We start from the raw sequence: 19,025 nt of genomic DNA on the forward strand, positions 1-19,025 counted from the left end.
CCACTACCAGACAGATCTCCACCACACACCACTACCAGACAGATCTCCACCACACACCACTACCAGACAGATCTCCACTACACACCACTATCAGACAGATCTCCACCACACTATCAGACAGATCTCCACTACACACCACTACCAGACAGATCTCCACCACACTACCAGACAGATCTCCACCACACTACCAGACAGATCTCCACCACACACCACTATCAGACAGATCTCCACTACACACCACTACCAGACAGATCTCCACCACACTACCAGACAGATCTCCACCACACACCACTATCAGACAGATCTCCACCACTCACCACTACCAGACAGATCTACACCACTCCACTGTAGGTACACACATCCATCCATACCTCTTCTAGTAATTCCAAATGTCATAGTGTCATAGTGTTGACTTTACATACCTGTTCCAATATGATGATGAATCGTGAGGCTGGAGGCAGCTGGTAGTGAAACACCACGTATACAGGGAGAATCCCCAGTACAGCGGCCTGCAAGACGGAGAGCACCAGCCCAGCGCCCACCGACAGTACCCCCTGTACCGGGCTGCGATGGTAGAGAGTCCCCCAGAGAGCCAGGGCATAGTAGGGCACGGCCAACGTGTAGCTGAACATCAACAGCCAGGCCAAAGCTACTATATGTAGTTTCCCAAAGGCATAGGACAACAGGTCAAACTCCAGCACCAGTCTGGGGATAGAATTGAATAGAATATATTGAAACGTAATACAATGGATGCTTCAAAAACCTTAGTAAAGTCTGAAGCTTATCGTATGCTTCCCAGTCTAAACCTTTGTCTGTGATTGGTCAACAGTACTACTCCCAGTAGGAGTGGGAACATGAAGTGTTCGTTGTCATTCCACAAGAGATGCTAAGTTTTTTATGCATTTTTTTAAAACTTGAGATATACTACACCAAACATCTTAGTTAGATGTAAAATTGCCAGATTAAGACCTCTTCGGTGAAAAAACGTAAACAACTATTGACAGATTTCTTGATTTATCTTAGATGAATTCAGACTATTTTGAGGAAGTGTTTCTGGCTATGATGTCGCTACAGTGGCTGAAGAGGGACAAACAACAGTAATATTGCTGTGTTTCAAGCGAAAGGTCTTTAGGGAGTATGCGATCACAGACGGTCGCTTCGACCTAAACGAGTTCTGCTAGGAGCAAACCCAACCTGTGTATGCGGACGCCTTTACCATTCTTGAAAAGTAACACTAAACGTGTGTGTTTCAAGTTCCTTGGTGTCCACATCACCAACGAACTGTCATGGTCCAAACTCACCAAGACAGTCGTGAAGAGGGCACGACAACACCTTTCCCCCTCAGGAGACCGAAAAGATTTGGCATGGGTCCCCAGATCCTCAAAAAGTTCTACAGCTGCACCATCAACAGCATCCTGACTGGTTGCATCAACGCCTGGTATGGCAACTGCTCGGCATCTGACCATAAGGTGCTACAGAGGGTAGTGCGTATGGCCCAATACATCAATGGGGCCAAGCTTCCTGCCATCCAGGACCTATATACTAGGCGTGTCAGAGGAAAGCCCCAAAAATTGTCAAAGACTCCTAGCCACAATGACCCCACCCATTTGTTTTTACACAGCTGCTACTCTGTTTATTATCTATGCATAGTCCCTTTACCTACATGTACAAATTACCTCGACTAACCTGTACCCCTGCACATTGACTCGGTACCGGTACCTCCTGTATATAGCCTCGTTATTGTTATTTTATTGTGTTACTCTTTATTATTTTTGACTTTAGTTCCTTTGGTAAATCTTTTCTTAACTCTTTCTTGAACTGCATTGTTGGTTAAAGGGCTTGTAAGTAAGCACTTCAAGGGTAAGATCTACACCTGTTGTATTTGGCGCATGTGACAAATAAAGTTAGATTTGATTTGATTTGATATGTGAAACTTACTCCTTAGCCTGATGTGTCCCCGATTGCGTCAACGAATAGCTAGGTTTTTGCGTGACGCGACTGGTAAGACGCTTCGGGAGGGCGGTCACGTGTGCTAGCGAGGTAGCGTGTGCTAGCAAGGCAGCGGTCCTGTGTTTGAGCCTCGGTGTGAGCCGAATCCGGAGAAAGCGCAAGTCGCTAAGCAAGCAGCGTGACGTCATTGCCGCACGCACGCACCCACACACACACACACACACACACACACCTGCCCTGGTCGATGTAGTCCACAGCCAGTGTGCTGATGATGAAGAGGAAGAGCACTGAGATGAACATGTGGTAGATGGTCCGAATGTGGTTGATCTCAAACAGATCACTGTGGAGGAACACACACAGGATTCATCTAACTATCATATACAGTATTACATTATTCTGACGGGATCCATCTAACTATCATATCCAGTATTACATTATTCTGACGGGATTCATCTAACTATCATATACAGTATTATATTATTCTGACGGGATTAATCTCAAACAGCTCAAACAAAACAAACACAGGACACTAGATATGAAATTAATGTTTTGTCCAGTAGACAGGATGTACTGTCCATACGACACAATTGATTGATACAATGGTGTTGCATGATAGCACAATATTGTGTCATGTGGACAGAACATCCTCACTAGTGGAATGTGTACAAAACATGATGTTCTTGTCTAGTGTCCTGTGCTTGTTTGTTTAAGCCGTTTGAGCGTCTGTTTAAATAAATAAAATCAACTAACTCTAGGATGGAGCGTCTGTTTAAATAAATATAATGAACTAACTCTAGAATGGGGCGTCTGTTTAAATAAATATAATGAACTAACTCTAGGATGGAGCGTCTGTTTAAATAAATATAATGAACTAACTCTAGAATGGAGCGTCTGTTTAAATAAATATAATGAACTAACTCTAGAATGGAGCGTCTGTCCATAAATACTTTTCCATCCTTTTCCGTGTGGGTTCTGAAATGAATAAAGAAGTTGAAATCAACATGAGAAGATCAACAGCTAGTCACTTTCATACAAACATCTACAGGTACCTTCATGGACATAGCAGGGAGTTGACCAGGAGAAACTGGGCTCTACCTCACACACAGATCCTAAACTGTGTGTTGTCATCCATACAGTATGGCATAGTACATTATAGTACAGTACAGTACAGTATAGTACAGCACAGTCCAGTGTAGTACATTATAGTACAGTACAGTACAGTACAGTAGAGTACAGTACAGTAGAGTACAGTAGAGTAGAGTACAGTACAGTAGAGTACAGTAGAGTACAGTGTAGTGTAGAACATAATAGTACAGTGTAGTACAGTACAGTACAGTAGTACAGTACATTACAGTATAGTGCAGCATTATCAGAGCTGTCCTGTCCTAACCTGTGTGAGTGGTCGTTGTTGTTAGTGGTGGTGACTGTCCCGTCCCTGGTGACGTAGTTGTTGCCATGGTTCCCGTTCTGTGTGAATGTCTGGACAGATTCAGTCAGGGCCTTGTCTAGCAGGTCACTAAGTTGCCCCTGAATCTGGTCCAGCACCTTACTCTTAATTCGCTGCACAGGACACACACACACACACACACACACACACACACACACACACACACACACACACACACACACACACACACACACACACACACACACACACACACACACACACACACACACACACACACACACACACACACACACGCACACACAGAGCATAGTATGATAGGTTGGCACCTATAGACAGAGTACTTTACTTTGCTTGATAAGTGGCATCTAGGTACAATAGAGACAGGGGTGGCAGGGTCGCCTAGTGGTTAGAGCGTTGGACTAGTAACCGAAAGGTTGCAAGTTCAAATCCCAGAGCTGACAAGGTACAAATCTGTCATTCTGCCCCAGAACAGGCAGTTAACCCACTGTTCCCACTGTTCCTAGACCGTCATTAAAAATGATAATTTGTTCTTAACTGACTTGCCTCGTTAAATAAAGGTAAAATAAATAAAAAACATCAGTGCACCGACCTCCGCATGCCTCTTCCACTGTATCAAATCCTCAGCGTGCTTCTCCGCTGCACACAGAAATAAACTGTTATGGTAGCTAGCCTACTGTAATATCTATTACATACAGGATGTGATCAATCTGGGATGATGATGATATGGAGGATAGTGTGTTGACTTATTCCTCACCACGGTTAGTGACCTCTCCATTGGAGACAGCGCTGTTGGTGTTGTTAATGTTTCGGTGCACCAATCTGGTGGCTGTCTCTGTGGCCGTGGTGTCTCCAAGTCTGTTGCTGTCTGTTGCCATGGCACCTTCGGGTCAAGACGCAGGGACGGGTTCTGTACAGGTATCGCCCTGCTGTAGGAACCTGAAGGAGAAACAGATTAGAATCGAACACGTGTATGGATGAAGACAGCACCTGTTACAGACCCAACCCGTTGACTATAATCTCCTACAGCTTTTAAAGTGTACTACACAAATATAAACATTTAAAGTGTATTACACAAATATAAACACCCTTGTACTTGTAACCCCCCAAATCTTGTGAAAATAAAAAGTTAAAAACCCTTCTCCAAAAGCATAAATAACCAGAAAGAGAAGATGGCTGTCTTATAAAGATATAGGGAACGTCCTATGGGATCCTATATCTAGCAGTTCTGTACTGTAGTAATCAACATTTTAAAATGAATAGATTTTGTAGACAGTTTAATTATTTCGACCTCCCCCACTGTTCATTGTAAGAGGAAGTGTCAACTCTAATATTGTCTTTTAGCTATAATGGTATCTTAGCAACTGGATTACTTTTGCTGTTCTACACATTTTTCCATTGAGCTGCCATTTTGTTTTGGGGGAGGGGCTTATTTGGCATGGAGATGAGAGACACATTTGTAGTTTTAAAGCAAATGTGCTCTGAATGGCAATTTATTTTTTCTTTTGCAATTTTTTTTAACTGTCTAGCTTTTATTTGATTGTTATTTCTCAAAGATGGTATTATTAAACCATATACAGTATAAATATAGTTAAATAGTATTAAAACGTATACAGTATATATTTATATAGTTCAATATCCTTTCTGTTTGCTTTCTATCTGGTGTTGATCGTAAGTTGACACTGAAGCTGTCCTTCCGTCACGAAAACAACCATTAGACGGCCCTGTAATCAGCTCCAATGACTGTCATTTCCTCCATGTTAAAGGGATAGTTAGACATGTTGCCAATGAAGCCATTTATCTACTTCCCCAGAGTCGGATGAACAGGAACAGCTAGCATGCTAACTGTTCCTGTAGACTTCTAGTCATTGCGCTAAACGCTAGTAAGTATTGGGTCCTGAAACTACCTCTAACTTCCTTCGTACTGGACGCAGAGACATAACAATTGCATCCACAATGGTATTCTGTTGTAGCTAGCGATATTCATAAAATAATAATTTTTCACCTCAAAAAATCCCAAACTAATATTTTTCCACAAAACAAAATACCCCCCCCTCCCCGAAACAATGTGCAGACCCCCCCCCCCCCCCAACTCTGCGGACCCGTAGGGAGATGGTAGAGGAAAGATTCTACGTTTTTTCCCCAGAGGGGCCGTGCTCCTCATCCCTTTCCATTGACTCCCTGTACTGTCTGTACTATCTTTATGGGGGATTGGACTTGTACATAGTTGAGCTCTGTCTTAAGATATGATGATCAGCCTCTGCAGTACAGTAAGGGAGAAAGATAAAGAGGGTCTGTCATGACCAACAGTAACCTCAGTTTCACTTCCTATCTCTCTGTTTCTGTCTCTATCGGGGGAACGATACAGAGGGTCTGTCGTCATGACCAACAGTAACCTCATCGTTTCTTATCCTTCCATTTCTGTTGACCCAACAACTCCCGGGACGGTATGTTCTTGGAAGGGTTCGATTTTTAAATAGCACATGAGGTCTGTCTAAATATATGCTGACGACAAGATTGGAAGAGAGAGATAGTGAACAACCTGTCCGTTGTCATCCCAACGGCCCACTGGACGAAAACAAGCCACGTACCCTTACAAGTAGTAGCACACGTTTGTTTATCTGTAGTGTTTGATCAGCGTCAGGGTTTACTAGAGGTTATCATCTCTTGTGTGTTTCCTGTTTTCATTCTCTCCCTCTCTCCTGTCTCCCTCCCTCCCTCATTCCCAATGTCTCTTTCTCCTCTCTCCCCCCCATCTCTCTCTCTCCCTCTCTCCCTTCTCTCTGTCCCCCCTCTCTCCCTCCTCTCTCTCCCCCTTTGTCTCTCTCCTCTCTATTTCTCTCCCTCCCCGTGTCTCTCTCCCACCGATGCAATCATTTACTCAATGATTATTTTCATGTGAGTAGAGGCTGTTCTTTCATTTTGAACTAATGACAGATATGCTGATATGACATTGTAAAGGTCGAAGACATTAAAGTCCAAGAGTTCTATTCAGTCTGTATCGCTGAAGCGTTACACATTCCGCGATAAAAATGTGAAGGTAATTTACAGTTGTACCGACATAAGCAGCGTTTACCGTGAATGCAGGCTCCGCTAAAGCGGGGAACATTGCCTTTTAAATTTCAATCTCGCTGTAAAAAACTGAACTTCCACTATGCGCATTGATTATAGTGTGAAGTAGAAGGCAGCAATGAAACATGCTTATAGGTCACGTGGGAATTAAATGAAGAGGAGTGTTTCACTCTTTCTCTGAATATTCTGTGCTTGTTGAGTCAATGCCCAGTTGAGTTGAGTCAATGCCCAGTTGAGTTGAGTCAATGCCCAGTTGAGTTGAGTCAATGCCCAGTTGAGTTGAGTCAATGCCCAGTTGAGTTGAATCAATGCCCAGTTGAATCGAATCAATGCCCAGTTGAGTTGAGTCAATGCCCAGTTGAGACGAGTCAATGCCCAGTTGAGTTGAGTCAATGCCCAGTTGAGTTGAGTCAATGCCCAGTTGAGTTGAGTCAATGCCCAGTTGAATTGAGTCAATGCCCAGTTGAGTTGACTCAATGCCCAGTTGAGTTGAGTCAATGCCCAGTTGAGTTGACTCAATGCCCAGAACTAGAAGACACATAGTAGACACAATCATGGTCTGTGTCTTGTTCACAGTACATTTAGGTGTATTTGTCATTAGACAGTACAGTAGCATCCATCCTTCTCTGGTTGAACTGAAACTACCATCAGATTGTAGCAAATCGTACCTCTAAGATCTTGGCCATCTCCATCCCTCACCATAGAGTACTGACGGTTTAGGATTTTCTGTCATCCAGGCTTACGTCCTGTTATTGCTTTATGTTATTAGATTATCTACCAGAGCTGGAAATGAATAAATGACTCAGCAATTTATATTAACAAGCACCATGTACCTGCTTACCTGTTTCTCAGTCATGTGGTCCTTTCACAAACAGAGAAGATATAGAATGAGCTCTGTGATTTCTAAATTAATCTCTGATCTCGAAGGTCACCTCTGATCTCTCTGATCTCGAGGGTCATCTCTGATCTCTGTGATCTCTAAAGTCATCTCTGATCTCTAAGGTCATCTCTGATCTCTCTGATCCCTAAGGTCATCTCTGATCTATGTGATCTCTAAGGTCATCTCTGATCTCTAAAGTCATCTCTGATCTATGTGATCTCTAAGGTCATCTCTGATCTCTGTGATCTCTAAGGTCATCTCTGATCTCCGTGATCTCTAAGGTCATCTCTGATCTATGTGATCTCTAAGGTCATCTCTGATCTCTAAGGTCATCTCTGATCTCTCTGATCCCTAAGGTCATATCTGATCTCTAAGGTCATCTCTGATCTATGTGATCTCTAAGGTCATCTCTGATCTCTAACTTCTTCTTAATAGGGGGGCGCTGTTTTCGCTTTGGAAAAAATTGTGCCCAAATTAAACGGCCTCGTACTCTGTTCTAGATCATACAATATGCATATTATTATTACTATTGGATAGAAAACACTCTGAAGTTTCTAGAACTGTTTGAATTATATCTGTGAGTAAAACAGAACTCATTTGGCAGCAAACTTCCATACAGGAAGTGAAAATTCTGAAAATGAGACTCTGTGTCAGGGCCTGCCTATTCAACTGGCTTTTATTTATGGATCTGTATGCACTTCATACGCCTTCCACTAGATGTCAACAGGCAGTAGAAGGTTGAATGGGGTGTCTAGCTTGATGTGAGGCCGAATAAGAGCTTTTGGAGTGACAGGTCCGCCCTTTTGTCAGTTTTCATCTGCGCGCCGGGGAACCTCACATTGTCTTCTGAAAAGCGTTTGGTATACACTACGAATTGCTCCGGCTCTGATGTTATTGGATACATATGAGAAGAACATCATAAAGTAGGATTTTCAACCGAGTTTGACCAGTTTATTCGACGTCTATTGGGAATTTTGGAATTTTTCGTTCCATGCGCCAAGATTTCTTGGACACGTGAGCTCCGCATGGCTAGCCAAAGTTGCTAATTCGACAGAAGAAATGGAAATTCTAAAACCAAACAACGATTTATTCTGGACCTAGGACTCCTTGCACAACAATCTGATGGAAGATCAGCAAAAGTAAGAGAATATTTATGATGTTATTTCGTATTTTTGTGTAATATGTTGGCTCCAACACGGCGGAGAATAGGTGAGCGCTGTCTCACAATAATGCATGCTGTATGTTGTAGTAAAGTTATTTTTAAAAATCTAACACAGCGGTTGCATTAAGAACCAGTGTATCTTTCATTTGCCATACAACAAGTATTTTTATGTAAAGTTTATGATGAGTTCTTTGGTTAGATTAGGTGACTCCCCAAAATACCTCCGGACATTTTGGTGAATTGTTGCTATGTATTCACAATGTATAACCACGATTTGCAGCTCTAAATATGCACATTTTCGAACAAAACATAAATGTATTGTATAACATGATGTTATAAGACTGTCATCTGATGAAGTTGTCCAAAGGTTAGTGATTAATTTTATATCGCTGGTTTTTGTGAAAGCTATGTTGGCGGTGAATAAATGGCTTTGTGTGTTTGGCTATTGTGGTAATCTAATATAATTCTATATTGTGTTTTCGCTGTAAAACACTTAAAAAATCGGAAATATTGGCTGGATTCACAAGATGTTTATCTTTCATTTGCTGTACACCATGTATTTTTCATAAATGTTTTATGATGAGTATTTATGTATTTCACGTTGCTCTCTGTAATTATTCTGGCTGCTTTGGTGCTATTTGTGATGGTGGCTGCAATGTAAAACTACGATTTATACCTCAAATATGCACATTTTCGAACAAAACATAAATGTATTGTATAACATGATGTTATAAGACTGTCATCTGATGAAGTTGTTCAAGGTTAGTGATTCATTTTATCTCTATTTCTGGGTTTTGTTAAAGCTACCTATGCGGTGGAAACACGGTGAAAACATGGCGTTGTGTGTTTGGCTATTGTGGTTAGCTAATATAAATACATAGTGTTTTCGCTGTAAAACATTTTAAAAATCGGAAATGATGGCTGGATTCACAAGATGTTTATCTTTCATTTGCTGTATTGGACTTGTGATTTCATGAAATTATATTATATGATATCCCTGTCGCGTTAGGCTAGGCTATGCTAGTCAGCTTTTTTGATGAGGATGCTCCCGGATCCGGGATGGGTAGCCCTGAAAGGCTAAGGTCATCTCTGATCTATGTGATCTCTAAGGTCATCTCTGATCTCTAAGGTCATCTCTGATCGATCTAAAACCCAAGCTGGGTTCCACCAGAGCCATATATAAATATACAGTAAATAACAATACACACTGGGGTCACAGCAAAATAAACATATCTCTAGATACTGTAAATAACATACATTATATTGGGTTCAACTTGTAATCACATTGTAGGTTACTCACAGTGTTCTGGTCTCAGGCTCAGGTCTCCCCTGACACAGACAGGCTCCAGGGAGTGATCCTCAGGGAGAAGCAATGTCGCTGAGTGTCTCGCTGGTGAGTGAGTGTGTGTGTGTGTGTGAACTGTGTCCCTCTCTTACATCAGCTGTAAGGTTGATCTTTGCCCAGCTTGGCTGAAGTCCTACCCTTCTCCTGTAGTCACCTGGCTGGCTGGCTGGCTGGCTGGCTGGCTGGCCGACTAGTATATCTAGACCAGAGCTGTATAAGGGTCCACAATGAGACTAGTATATCCAGACCAGAGCTGTATAAGGGTCCACAATGAGACCAGTATATCCAGACCAGAGCTGTATAAGGGTCCCCAATGAGACTAGTATATCTAGACCAAAGCTGTATAAGGTTCCACAATGAGACTAGTATATCCAGACCAGAGCTGTATAAGGGTCCACAATGAGACCAGTATATCCAGACCAGAGCTGTATAAGGGTCCATAGTGAGTCCTTCTGTCCATTGGTTCTGTGTGTGTGTGTGTGTGTGTGTGTGTGTGTGTGTGTGTGTGTGTGTGTGTGTGTGTGTGTGTGTGTGTGTGTGTGTGTGTGTGTGTGTGTGTGTGTGTGTGTGTGTGTGTGTGTGTGTGTGTGTGTGTGTGTGCGTGTGCGTGTGCGTTAGTTCGGAGGAAGATGACTGGACAAGTTTTTACAGTACTAAGGAATTATCATCCCATGTATTTTCCCTTTATCTGTTTTTTTGCTGTAGTGTCTTTGACCCCATTGTTATGGCAACCTTAATGACCCTTTAATGACCTTTTTTATCTTTCTTTTCTCCTAGCTCTAGATTCCATGGAGAACTATATTACTATAGAACTATATCTATTTAATTCTGTGCTAGATCATTTTAGAATAAAATATACATCTTTACTGTACATTACATGACGTTTATATTGGCTATTAAATGGTTGATGAGCCGTTACATTTGTAACTTAATTAACAGGAATCTGTTTCCTCTTTACGTGACGGTATATCCTACAGCTTTAAATAAAAACACAACGCTGTTTGTAGTAATAAAACACGGAGGCCTGACTGTCGTGATACAGATCATCTTTATTGTAAGACTTTCATTATAACAGCATGTTTGTTGTTTCTCAGCAGCTACAGGCATGTACTGCATGCACTATCCAGCACACTACAAACAAACTAACAAACAAACAAAGGCCCGTATATAGATACGTTGTTGTCTTTTTTCTTTAGGTTATTTACTACTGTACACTGTATTTTACAATAATACCACGATGTACTACAGTCCCCATAATGCATCAGGGATAGGACTAGAACATCTTCAGATTGGTTACAAATCAGACAACAGACAGACTCACACTCAGTTTCTTTCTCAACATCATCGTCATCATCCTCAACATCATTCTCAACATAATCTTCATCTTCATCATCAACATCATCAACATCATCGTCATCATCCTCCTCAACATCATCATCATCATTCTCAACATAATCTTCATCTTCATCTTCATCATCATCATCCTCAACATCATCAACATCATCATCATCAACATCATCATCCTCAACATCATCATCATTCTCAACATCATCTTCATCCTCAACATCATCGTTATCATCCTCATCATCATCATCCTCATCATCATCATCATCATCCCACATGTCTAGACCTATAGTGCAGAGATCCCAGCCACTATTTATCAGTGATGTGTAGTCATGGATACCAAAGCAAGCCAGGCTTCCCCAAATATTTGACCAATAAAAACATTTAAAATTTATATTTCGTCTCTCTCTGTGTTTTCATAATTTTTCGTCAATTCGCAAGTGTCTGAATCTCACCGGAGAAATCATCTGAGCGAGAGGAACAGCGCCCCTCTGTGTAGTCCATGTATCTGACACTGTCTGGAACAAAAGAGTATGAAGTGCTTCCGCCGTAGCATTTGACTGATTGATGCCAGCAAGCATTTGGCCTTCCTTGATAATTAAAAAAAAAAAAAATAATTAGCCAATCAGCGTAAAGCTGAGCTCAACTGTGGGATGTTCTGGTGCAGAACCCCCGCCCCCCCCACCCTCCCCCCAAAGGAAGTCACTTTGGATTTGGCTTCACACCAATCAAATCACATCCTAAGAAAAAAGTCATTTTCGTTTCTGGTCTACTTGTGTTGATGTCCTGCAGTAGCTAGCTTGCTAAATCGGCCCTTTCCTAAACCATGGATGGAGATGGGGATTTGGACTTGTGGTTTTGACTTAATTCTCTCTACAGGCCAATGATTATGATGGCGATTCTGATCTAACCATGAATTAATATATTGTACCACTGGCCTGAGACAATTGAAGTTCAAGATGTAGCCTAGAATGCTCACATTAACTAACTAGCTAACTAGCTAACTAAGCTGGCTCATTGTTGCCCATGCGAGGAAGTTAGTCTAGCCAGCATTCTAGCTAGGTAGCCTATGACAATAACAACTTAAAGAGTACTGTATGACAGAGCCATTGACTGTTTTGCCAACATGTAAGAGAGGAGGATGGCATTGGAATTCAACTAAGCATATATAGCGTTGTTGATTTGATGTGAACGTTTAAGTTGAAATGGTTCTGTAATAGCGGCGTCAATACTCTCGTTGTCTTTGTGCTGACCTGCGCTAACTCAGTGGCTCTAAATCAGTAGTTGTTTAGTAAAACTGTCGAAAACATTAACTTGTTGGACCATGTTCCAGGTCATGTAACTGTTAACATGCAATATTTGCTTTGTGGACTTCACCGGACAGATGTTGCTCTCCGGGTTTTGTGATGAAACAAGCGTACAGTACCAGTCAAAAGTTTGGACACAGCTACTTATTCAAAGGTTTTTCTTTATTTTTTACAATTTTCTACATTGTAGAATAATACTGGAGACATCAAAATGATGAAATAACACATATGGAATCATGTGGTAACCAGAAAAGTGTTAAACAAATCAGAATATATATTATATTTTAGATTCTCAAAGTAGCCACCCTTTGCCTTGATGGCAGCTTTGCACACTCGTGGCATTCTCTCAACCAGCTTCATGAGTTAGTCACTTGGAATGCATTTAAATTAACACATGTGCCTTGTTAAATAGTGGAATTTCTTTCCATCTTAATGCATTTGAGCCAATCAGTTGTGTTAGAAGGTAGGGGGGTATACAGAAGATAGCCCTATTTGGTAAAAGACCGAGTCCATATTATGGCAAGAACAGCTCAAATAAGCAAAGAGAAATGACAGTCCGTCATTGCTTTAAGACATGAAGGTCAGTCAATGCGGAACATTTCAAGAACTTTTAAAGTTTCTTCAAGTGCAGTCGCAGAAAACGTCAAGCGCTATGATGAAACCGGCTCTCATGAGGACCACCACAGGAAAGGAAGACCCAGAGTTACCTCTGCTGCAGAGGATACGTTCATTAGAGTTAACTGCTCCTCCGATTGCAGCTCAAATAAATGCTTCACAAATCTCAACATCAACTGTTTTGAGACCTCGTGAATCAGGCCTTCATGGTCAAATTGCTGCAAAGAAACCACTAGTAAAAGACAACAATAAGAAGAAGAGACTTGCTTGGGCCAAGAAACACGAGCAATGGACATTAGACCGGTGAAAATCTGTCCTTTGGTCTGATGTGTCCAAATTTTAGGTTTTTGGTTCCAACCGCTGTGTCTTTGTGAGACGCGGTGTGGGTGAACGAATGATCTCTGCATGTGTATTTCCCACCGTGAAGCATGAAGGAGCTGTGATGGTGTGGGGGTGCTTTGCTGGTGACACTGTCAGTGATTTATTTAGAATTCAAGGCACACTTAACCAGCATGGCTACCACAGCATTCTGCAGCAATACACCATCCCATCTGGTTTGCGCTTAATGGGACTATCATTTGTTTTTCAACAGGACAATGACCCAACACACCTCCAGACTGTGTAAGAGCTATTTGACCAAGAAGGAGAGTGATGGAGTGCTGCATCAGATGACCTGGCCTCCATAATCACCCGACCTCAACCCAATTGAGATGGTTTGGGATGAGTTGGACCGCAGAGTGAAGGAAAATAAGTGCTCAGCATATGTGGGAACTCCTTCAAGACTTTTGGAAAAGCATTCCAGGTGAAGTTGTTTGAGAGAATGCCAAGAGTGTTTAAAGCTGTCATCGAGGCAAGAGGTGGCTACTTTGAAAAATCTCAAATATAAACTATATTTTGATTTTGACACTTTTTGGTTACTACATTATTTCATGTGTTATTTCATAGTTTTGATGTGGTCACTATTATTCTACAATGTAAAAAAAAAACCTTGAATGAGTAGGTGTGTCCAAACTTTTGACTGGTACTGTATATTTAGTTGAATTTATTCCGCCACTGTGAGACTGTTGTCTTTTTGTTGTCACGGTCTTATTGTATATCATGGTTGCAATTGAACTAATGACTTATAGAGAAATGATCACAATATAGGTTTTAATATGGATTTTTTACTGGCTCAGCTTGTCCAGTGATTTTACCCACACACCGCTACTGCTATCTATATGCTGTTGATTTTAAATAGTAGAGGAGCGCAAACAAAAATAAGTTGTTTACACAAGATAAAGCACACAATGCTTTGTTGTTGAGCCTCATGGCAGTGGGGTGTTGGTTTTGTATACAGGGCTCAGAGGAGTCACAGAGCAAGAGAGAATGGACCTGGTGGTTATGACCCTGGTGGGTACGACCCTGGTAGTTACGATCCTGGTGGTTACGATCCTGGTGGGTACGACCCTGGTAGTTACGACCCTGGTGGTTACGACCCTGGTGGGTACGACCCTGGTGGTTACGACCCTGGTGTTTACGACCCTGGTGTTTACGACCCTGGTGGTTACGACCCTGGTGGGTACGACCCTGGTGGTTACGACCCTGGTGGGTACGACCCTGGTGGGTACGACCCTGGTGGTTACGACCCTGGTGGTTACGACCCTGGTGGTTACGACCCTGGTAGTTACAACGCTGGTGGTTCCGACCCTGATAGTTACGACCCTGGTGGTTACCACCCTGGTAGTTACAACGCTGGTGGTTACGACCCTGGTGGTTACGACCCTGGTGGTTACGACCCTGGTAGTTACGACCCTGGTGGTTACGACCCTGGTGGTTACCACCCTGGTAGTTACGACCCTGGTGGTTACGACCCTGGTAGTTACAACGCTGGTGGTTACCACCCTGGTGGTTACGACCCTGGTGGTTACGACTCTGGTGGGTACGACCCTGGTGGTTACGACCCTGGTGGGTACGACCCTGGTGGTTACGACCCTGGTGGGTACGACCCTGGTGGTTACGACCCTGGTGGTTACGACCCTGGTGGGTACGACCCTGGTGGTTACGACCCTGGTGGGTACGACCCTGGTAGGTACAACCCTGGTGGTTACGACCCTGGTGGTTACAACCCTGGTGGTTACGACCCTGGTAGTTACAACGCTGGTGGTTACGACCCTGGTGGTTACGACCCTGGTGGTTACAACCCTGGTAGTTACAACCCTAACATACACACGCACACATGAAGCCTTCCCTGGCCCTCTAGTCTTGACTGGCTGATCAGAAGGGATCTCACTGGGAGGCAGCAATTCTGTGTGTGGGTGTGATCAGGAGGTGGCTTTGGGGAAAGTTCAGATGGATAGTCTCCGATACCTGTACCTCTGTGTTTTAAGAATGGCAGGTTTACACATGCCATGTATCTCATTCTGTTTCTCTGTTTCTCACTACCAGTCTGCAACTAAAGTGTCTTCTGATATATCCAGAAGTATTCAACAGTAATACAAACAATTAGTTGATAAATAGTACATGACAAATACATTATCCGTGTGCAAATCAGGGTAAACATATATATATATATATATAACATTATATAGAATATTTACAACAAAAACACAACTTGCATTAAATAATACATATATTTAAATACTCTAAATAATACATAGCATAAATACTCTTTCAAAACGGAAATAGACTGTATAAAAATAGTTGCTACATAATTACTAAAATGTAGTGTTTTTCCCCAATAATATTTTCCATTCTGTGTTAGTGAATGTAACTGACCACTGAACAGACCACAACAGAACAGACATATTGAGATGGAGGTATATAGAACCTGCCAACCCATGTAGATACAGTCAGACCTGGTTTCAAATACTATTTGAAATCTTTTTAAAATGTATTTTCATTCGCATCAAGGCCGTCATGCCAGGCACACTGGACCCACTCCAGTTTACCTACCGCTCCAACAGAACCACAACAGATGACCATTTCCATCGCTATTCACACGGCCCTAACACATCTGGACCAGAGGAATACCTATGTGAGAATGCTGTTCATTGACTACAGTTCAACATTCAACACCATAGTTCCCTCCAAGCTCGACACCAAGCTCAGATCCCTGGGTCTGGACACTACCTTCTGAAACTGGGTCCTGGACTTCCTGACGGGCAGACCACAGGCTGTAAAGATTAGCAACAACACCTCCGGCACACAGGGGCCCCCCAGGGGTGTGTCCTCAGCCCTCTGCTGATCCACTAGTTCCTCAGCGTCCACATCCTAGAGGACTTGACATGGACCAACAACACTACCACTCTTGTCAAGACAGTGCAACAGCGTCTCTACTTCCTGAGGCGGCTGTAGAAATTCGGCGTGCCACCCGGGGTCGTCTTCTAATACTACCGTTGCACCATCGAGTGTCCTGACCGGTTGCATTCCGGCCCGGTTACGGGAATTGCTCCGTCCACGACCGAAAGGCCCTCCAGCGGGTGGTTGGTGAAGACGGCCCAGTACATCACTGGGATTGTGCTCCCATCCATCCAGGACATCTACTTGAAACGTTGCCTGAAGAAGTCCCGCAGCATCATCAAGGACCCCACACACCCCAGCATGAGGTCACTTCCTGCCATAAGCTATTCATTCCCTTACCGTCGGGCAGACTGTATCAGAGCATGATGTCTGATACCAACAGGCTCAGAGACAGTTTCTATCTACAAGCCATCAGACTGTATCAGAGCATGAGGTCTGATACCAACAGGCTCAGAGACAGTTTCTATCTACAAGCCATCAGACTGCTGAACACTTGAACTGGACTGACTCTCAGCACCTTAGCACGCACACTCACTCACTCACTCACTCACTCACTCACTCACTCACTCACTCACTCACTCACTCACTCACTCACTCACTCACTCACTCACTCACTCACTCACTCACTCACTCACTCACTCACTCACTCACTCACTCACTCACTCACTCACTCACTCACTCACTCACTCACTCACTCACTCACTCACTCACTCACTCACTCACTCACTCACTCACTCACTCACTCACCCACTCACGCTACACACACGTCACAACTGCTGCTAAGATTTCAAGTAGTATTTGAGCCCATGTCTGGATACAGTAGTACAATATGTTACAGCTCCAAAATATCCCTTTCTCTCTCTGTATAGATCGATGCATAGAAAAGCACTGAAAATAAAAGTCCTGATTTTTTTGCCAGACTTTTCCTAGTTCTCAGACACTAGTAGTTTGCTCTCATATCAGATAACCTATTTGATGTAAACCATGAGTTACTGCATTAAAGTCATCACACATTAAAAGCATACATTACTCTGAAAGCCAGCCGTGAAGTAGCCTGGTCCCAGAACAGTTTGTGCATCCACCTACTCCATTGGCATTGTCATCCATTCCATAAGGAGTTGGCAAACAGCCTGGCACCCAGGCTAGCCTTGAAGTGCTCGGTTGAAGCGTCCGCATACAACAGACATGCTTGTTTGCGTCTGACTGTAGCAGCTGTTATTCTATAGTCAGGGTAATATACACACATACAAGTACAACACAGAGCCTGCTGTAGGAAGTTTGAGGATGACCTATGACCCTAACTCATCTACTGACTGTATATCAGCTATTTACTGAGCACGATGCTGCTGTCCGCTTCATCTGAGGTTCTGAGTCATGGCGTTTAAACCACTGCTAACAGCACGGGGATCGTGATCTGCCCCCTACCTACAGTACTCTGTCCATTCAATCTAGACCTGAGCAGATATGTAAATATATATCTCAGAGCCTGACAACACGACAGGACATACTGGAAGCAAGAGAAGAAGTCACCTGTTGTCTTTATAGTGAGGACATCAGGGTTGGATTCAATTTCATTTCCTTTCAGTCAATTCAGAAAGTGAACAGGAACTTTCAACTTTTAATTGAAACGGAACTGATCCTAACGCTTAAGGAGGTGAAAGAAACAGCGGTCTGATATGTTAACCAGCTCAGATAGCGACTAGGACTACTACACAACCACTAGACGTATGACACCAGTCATATGGTAAAAGTCGTAGGCCGTCACTGTCAATAAGAAATTGTTCTTAATTGACTTGCCTAGTTAAAATAAAGGTAAAAAATATTTATAAATAATAATAATATTTGTTATGTCATAGTTTTGATGTCTTCACTATTATTCTACAATGTAGAAAATAGTACAAATAAAGAAAAACCCTTGAATGAGTAGGTGTTCTAAGACTTTTGACTGAGTAAAAAATGTATGAGCAGGTTTATTAGAAATGCATTAAGGCTATGCCGTGTGCGTTTACTTCTATCAATCTTCAATTGCAAGGTGGTTGTTAGGTTATTGTCTGTTTTCCAACAGATTTAACCCAAAATAGCCTAAAAAGATAATCTCATTTACCCTCACTAAAGCCTCCAGGAATGGCGAGGAGCAGCAAGAGCGCACCCTAGTGGCCACACAGAACACCACACCCTCTCTCGCTCCATCAGCCTTGACCACAGGTCATCCCAAAAGGGTCAGGGCTCTGAGGAAGAGGAAGCTGCCAATTCTAATTAATTTAATTAATTTACAGTGCTTTCTAAACCACTGGTCCTACACTCCCATACATAGCCTATTTAGTACAGTACGTTATATTCATATCACCAACAAATGATTAAACAAACGGTTCAAGAGAGTACACGGACAGTCAGCAAGCAGAATGGGGGAGAGGGGGGAAAGGAGGAGAGAGGGAGAGGGGGGAGGGCTACAGAGAGTTCTACGGAGAGAGGAAGAGGGAGAGAGACAGTCTTACTGGGAAAGGGGGGAGGAGAGGGAGAGAGACCGTCTTACTGGGAAAGGGGGGAGGAGAGGGAGGAGGAGAGGGGGGGGGGAGATCAGAAGGTCACTGATCAGCAGCATGCAGATTTATGAGGGCGGTCTTGGCAGAACCGGACACCTGGAG

At 42.9% G+C, this 19,025-nt stretch overlaps 2 protein-coding genes across 12 annotated transcripts in view; both read right to left on the reverse strand.

Annotated features, from left to right (window-relative positions):
* soat2 (sterol O-acyltransferase 2) overlaps positions 1 to 9,944 on the reverse strand; it is a 28,366-nt gene extending 18,422 nt beyond the window's left edge. For 9 of the 10 annotated variants that reach the window (XR_011670719.1, XR_011670715.1, XR_011670721.1 and 6 more), the window contains exons 1-7: positions 9,791 to 9,944; positions 4,134 to 4,315; positions 3,969 to 4,015; positions 3,341 to 3,510; positions 2,869 to 2,922; positions 2,183 to 2,290; positions 423 to 705 (exon numbers count right to left, since the gene is read on the reverse strand). Coding sequence is in view for 2 of the 10 variants with exons in the window: in XM_071366332.1 (XP_071222433.1) it covers positions 423 to 705; positions 2,183 to 2,290; positions 2,869 to 2,922; positions 3,341 to 3,510; positions 3,969 to 4,015; positions 4,134 to 4,254 (783 nt within the window). In the remaining 8 variants the exon portion in view is untranslated. The remainder of the gene's footprint in view (positions 1 to 422; positions 706 to 2,182; positions 2,291 to 2,868; positions 2,923 to 3,340; positions 3,511 to 3,968; positions 4,016 to 4,133; positions 4,316 to 9,790) is intronic. The other variant, XM_071366375.1, reaches the window with a different exon arrangement.
* A 920-nt stretch (positions 9,945 to 10,864) lies between these two features.
* Positions 10,865 to 19,025, reverse strand: part of LOC139553699 (kinesin heavy chain-like) — a 148,795-nt gene continuing 140,634 nt past the window's right edge. For both annotated transcript variants that reach the window (XM_071366302.1, XM_071366293.1), the window contains exon 29: positions 10,865 to 19,019. The gene's annotated coding sequence lies outside the window, so the exon portion shown is untranslated. The remainder of the gene's footprint in view (positions 19,020 to 19,025) is intronic.

The sequence above is a fragment of the Salvelinus alpinus genome, chromosome 2 (assembly GCF_045679555.1).
Source record: "Salvelinus alpinus chromosome 2, SLU_Salpinus.1, whole genome shotgun sequence".
NCBI classification, from domain to species: domain Eukaryota; kingdom Metazoa; phylum Chordata; class Actinopteri; order Salmoniformes; family Salmonidae; genus Salvelinus; species Salvelinus alpinus.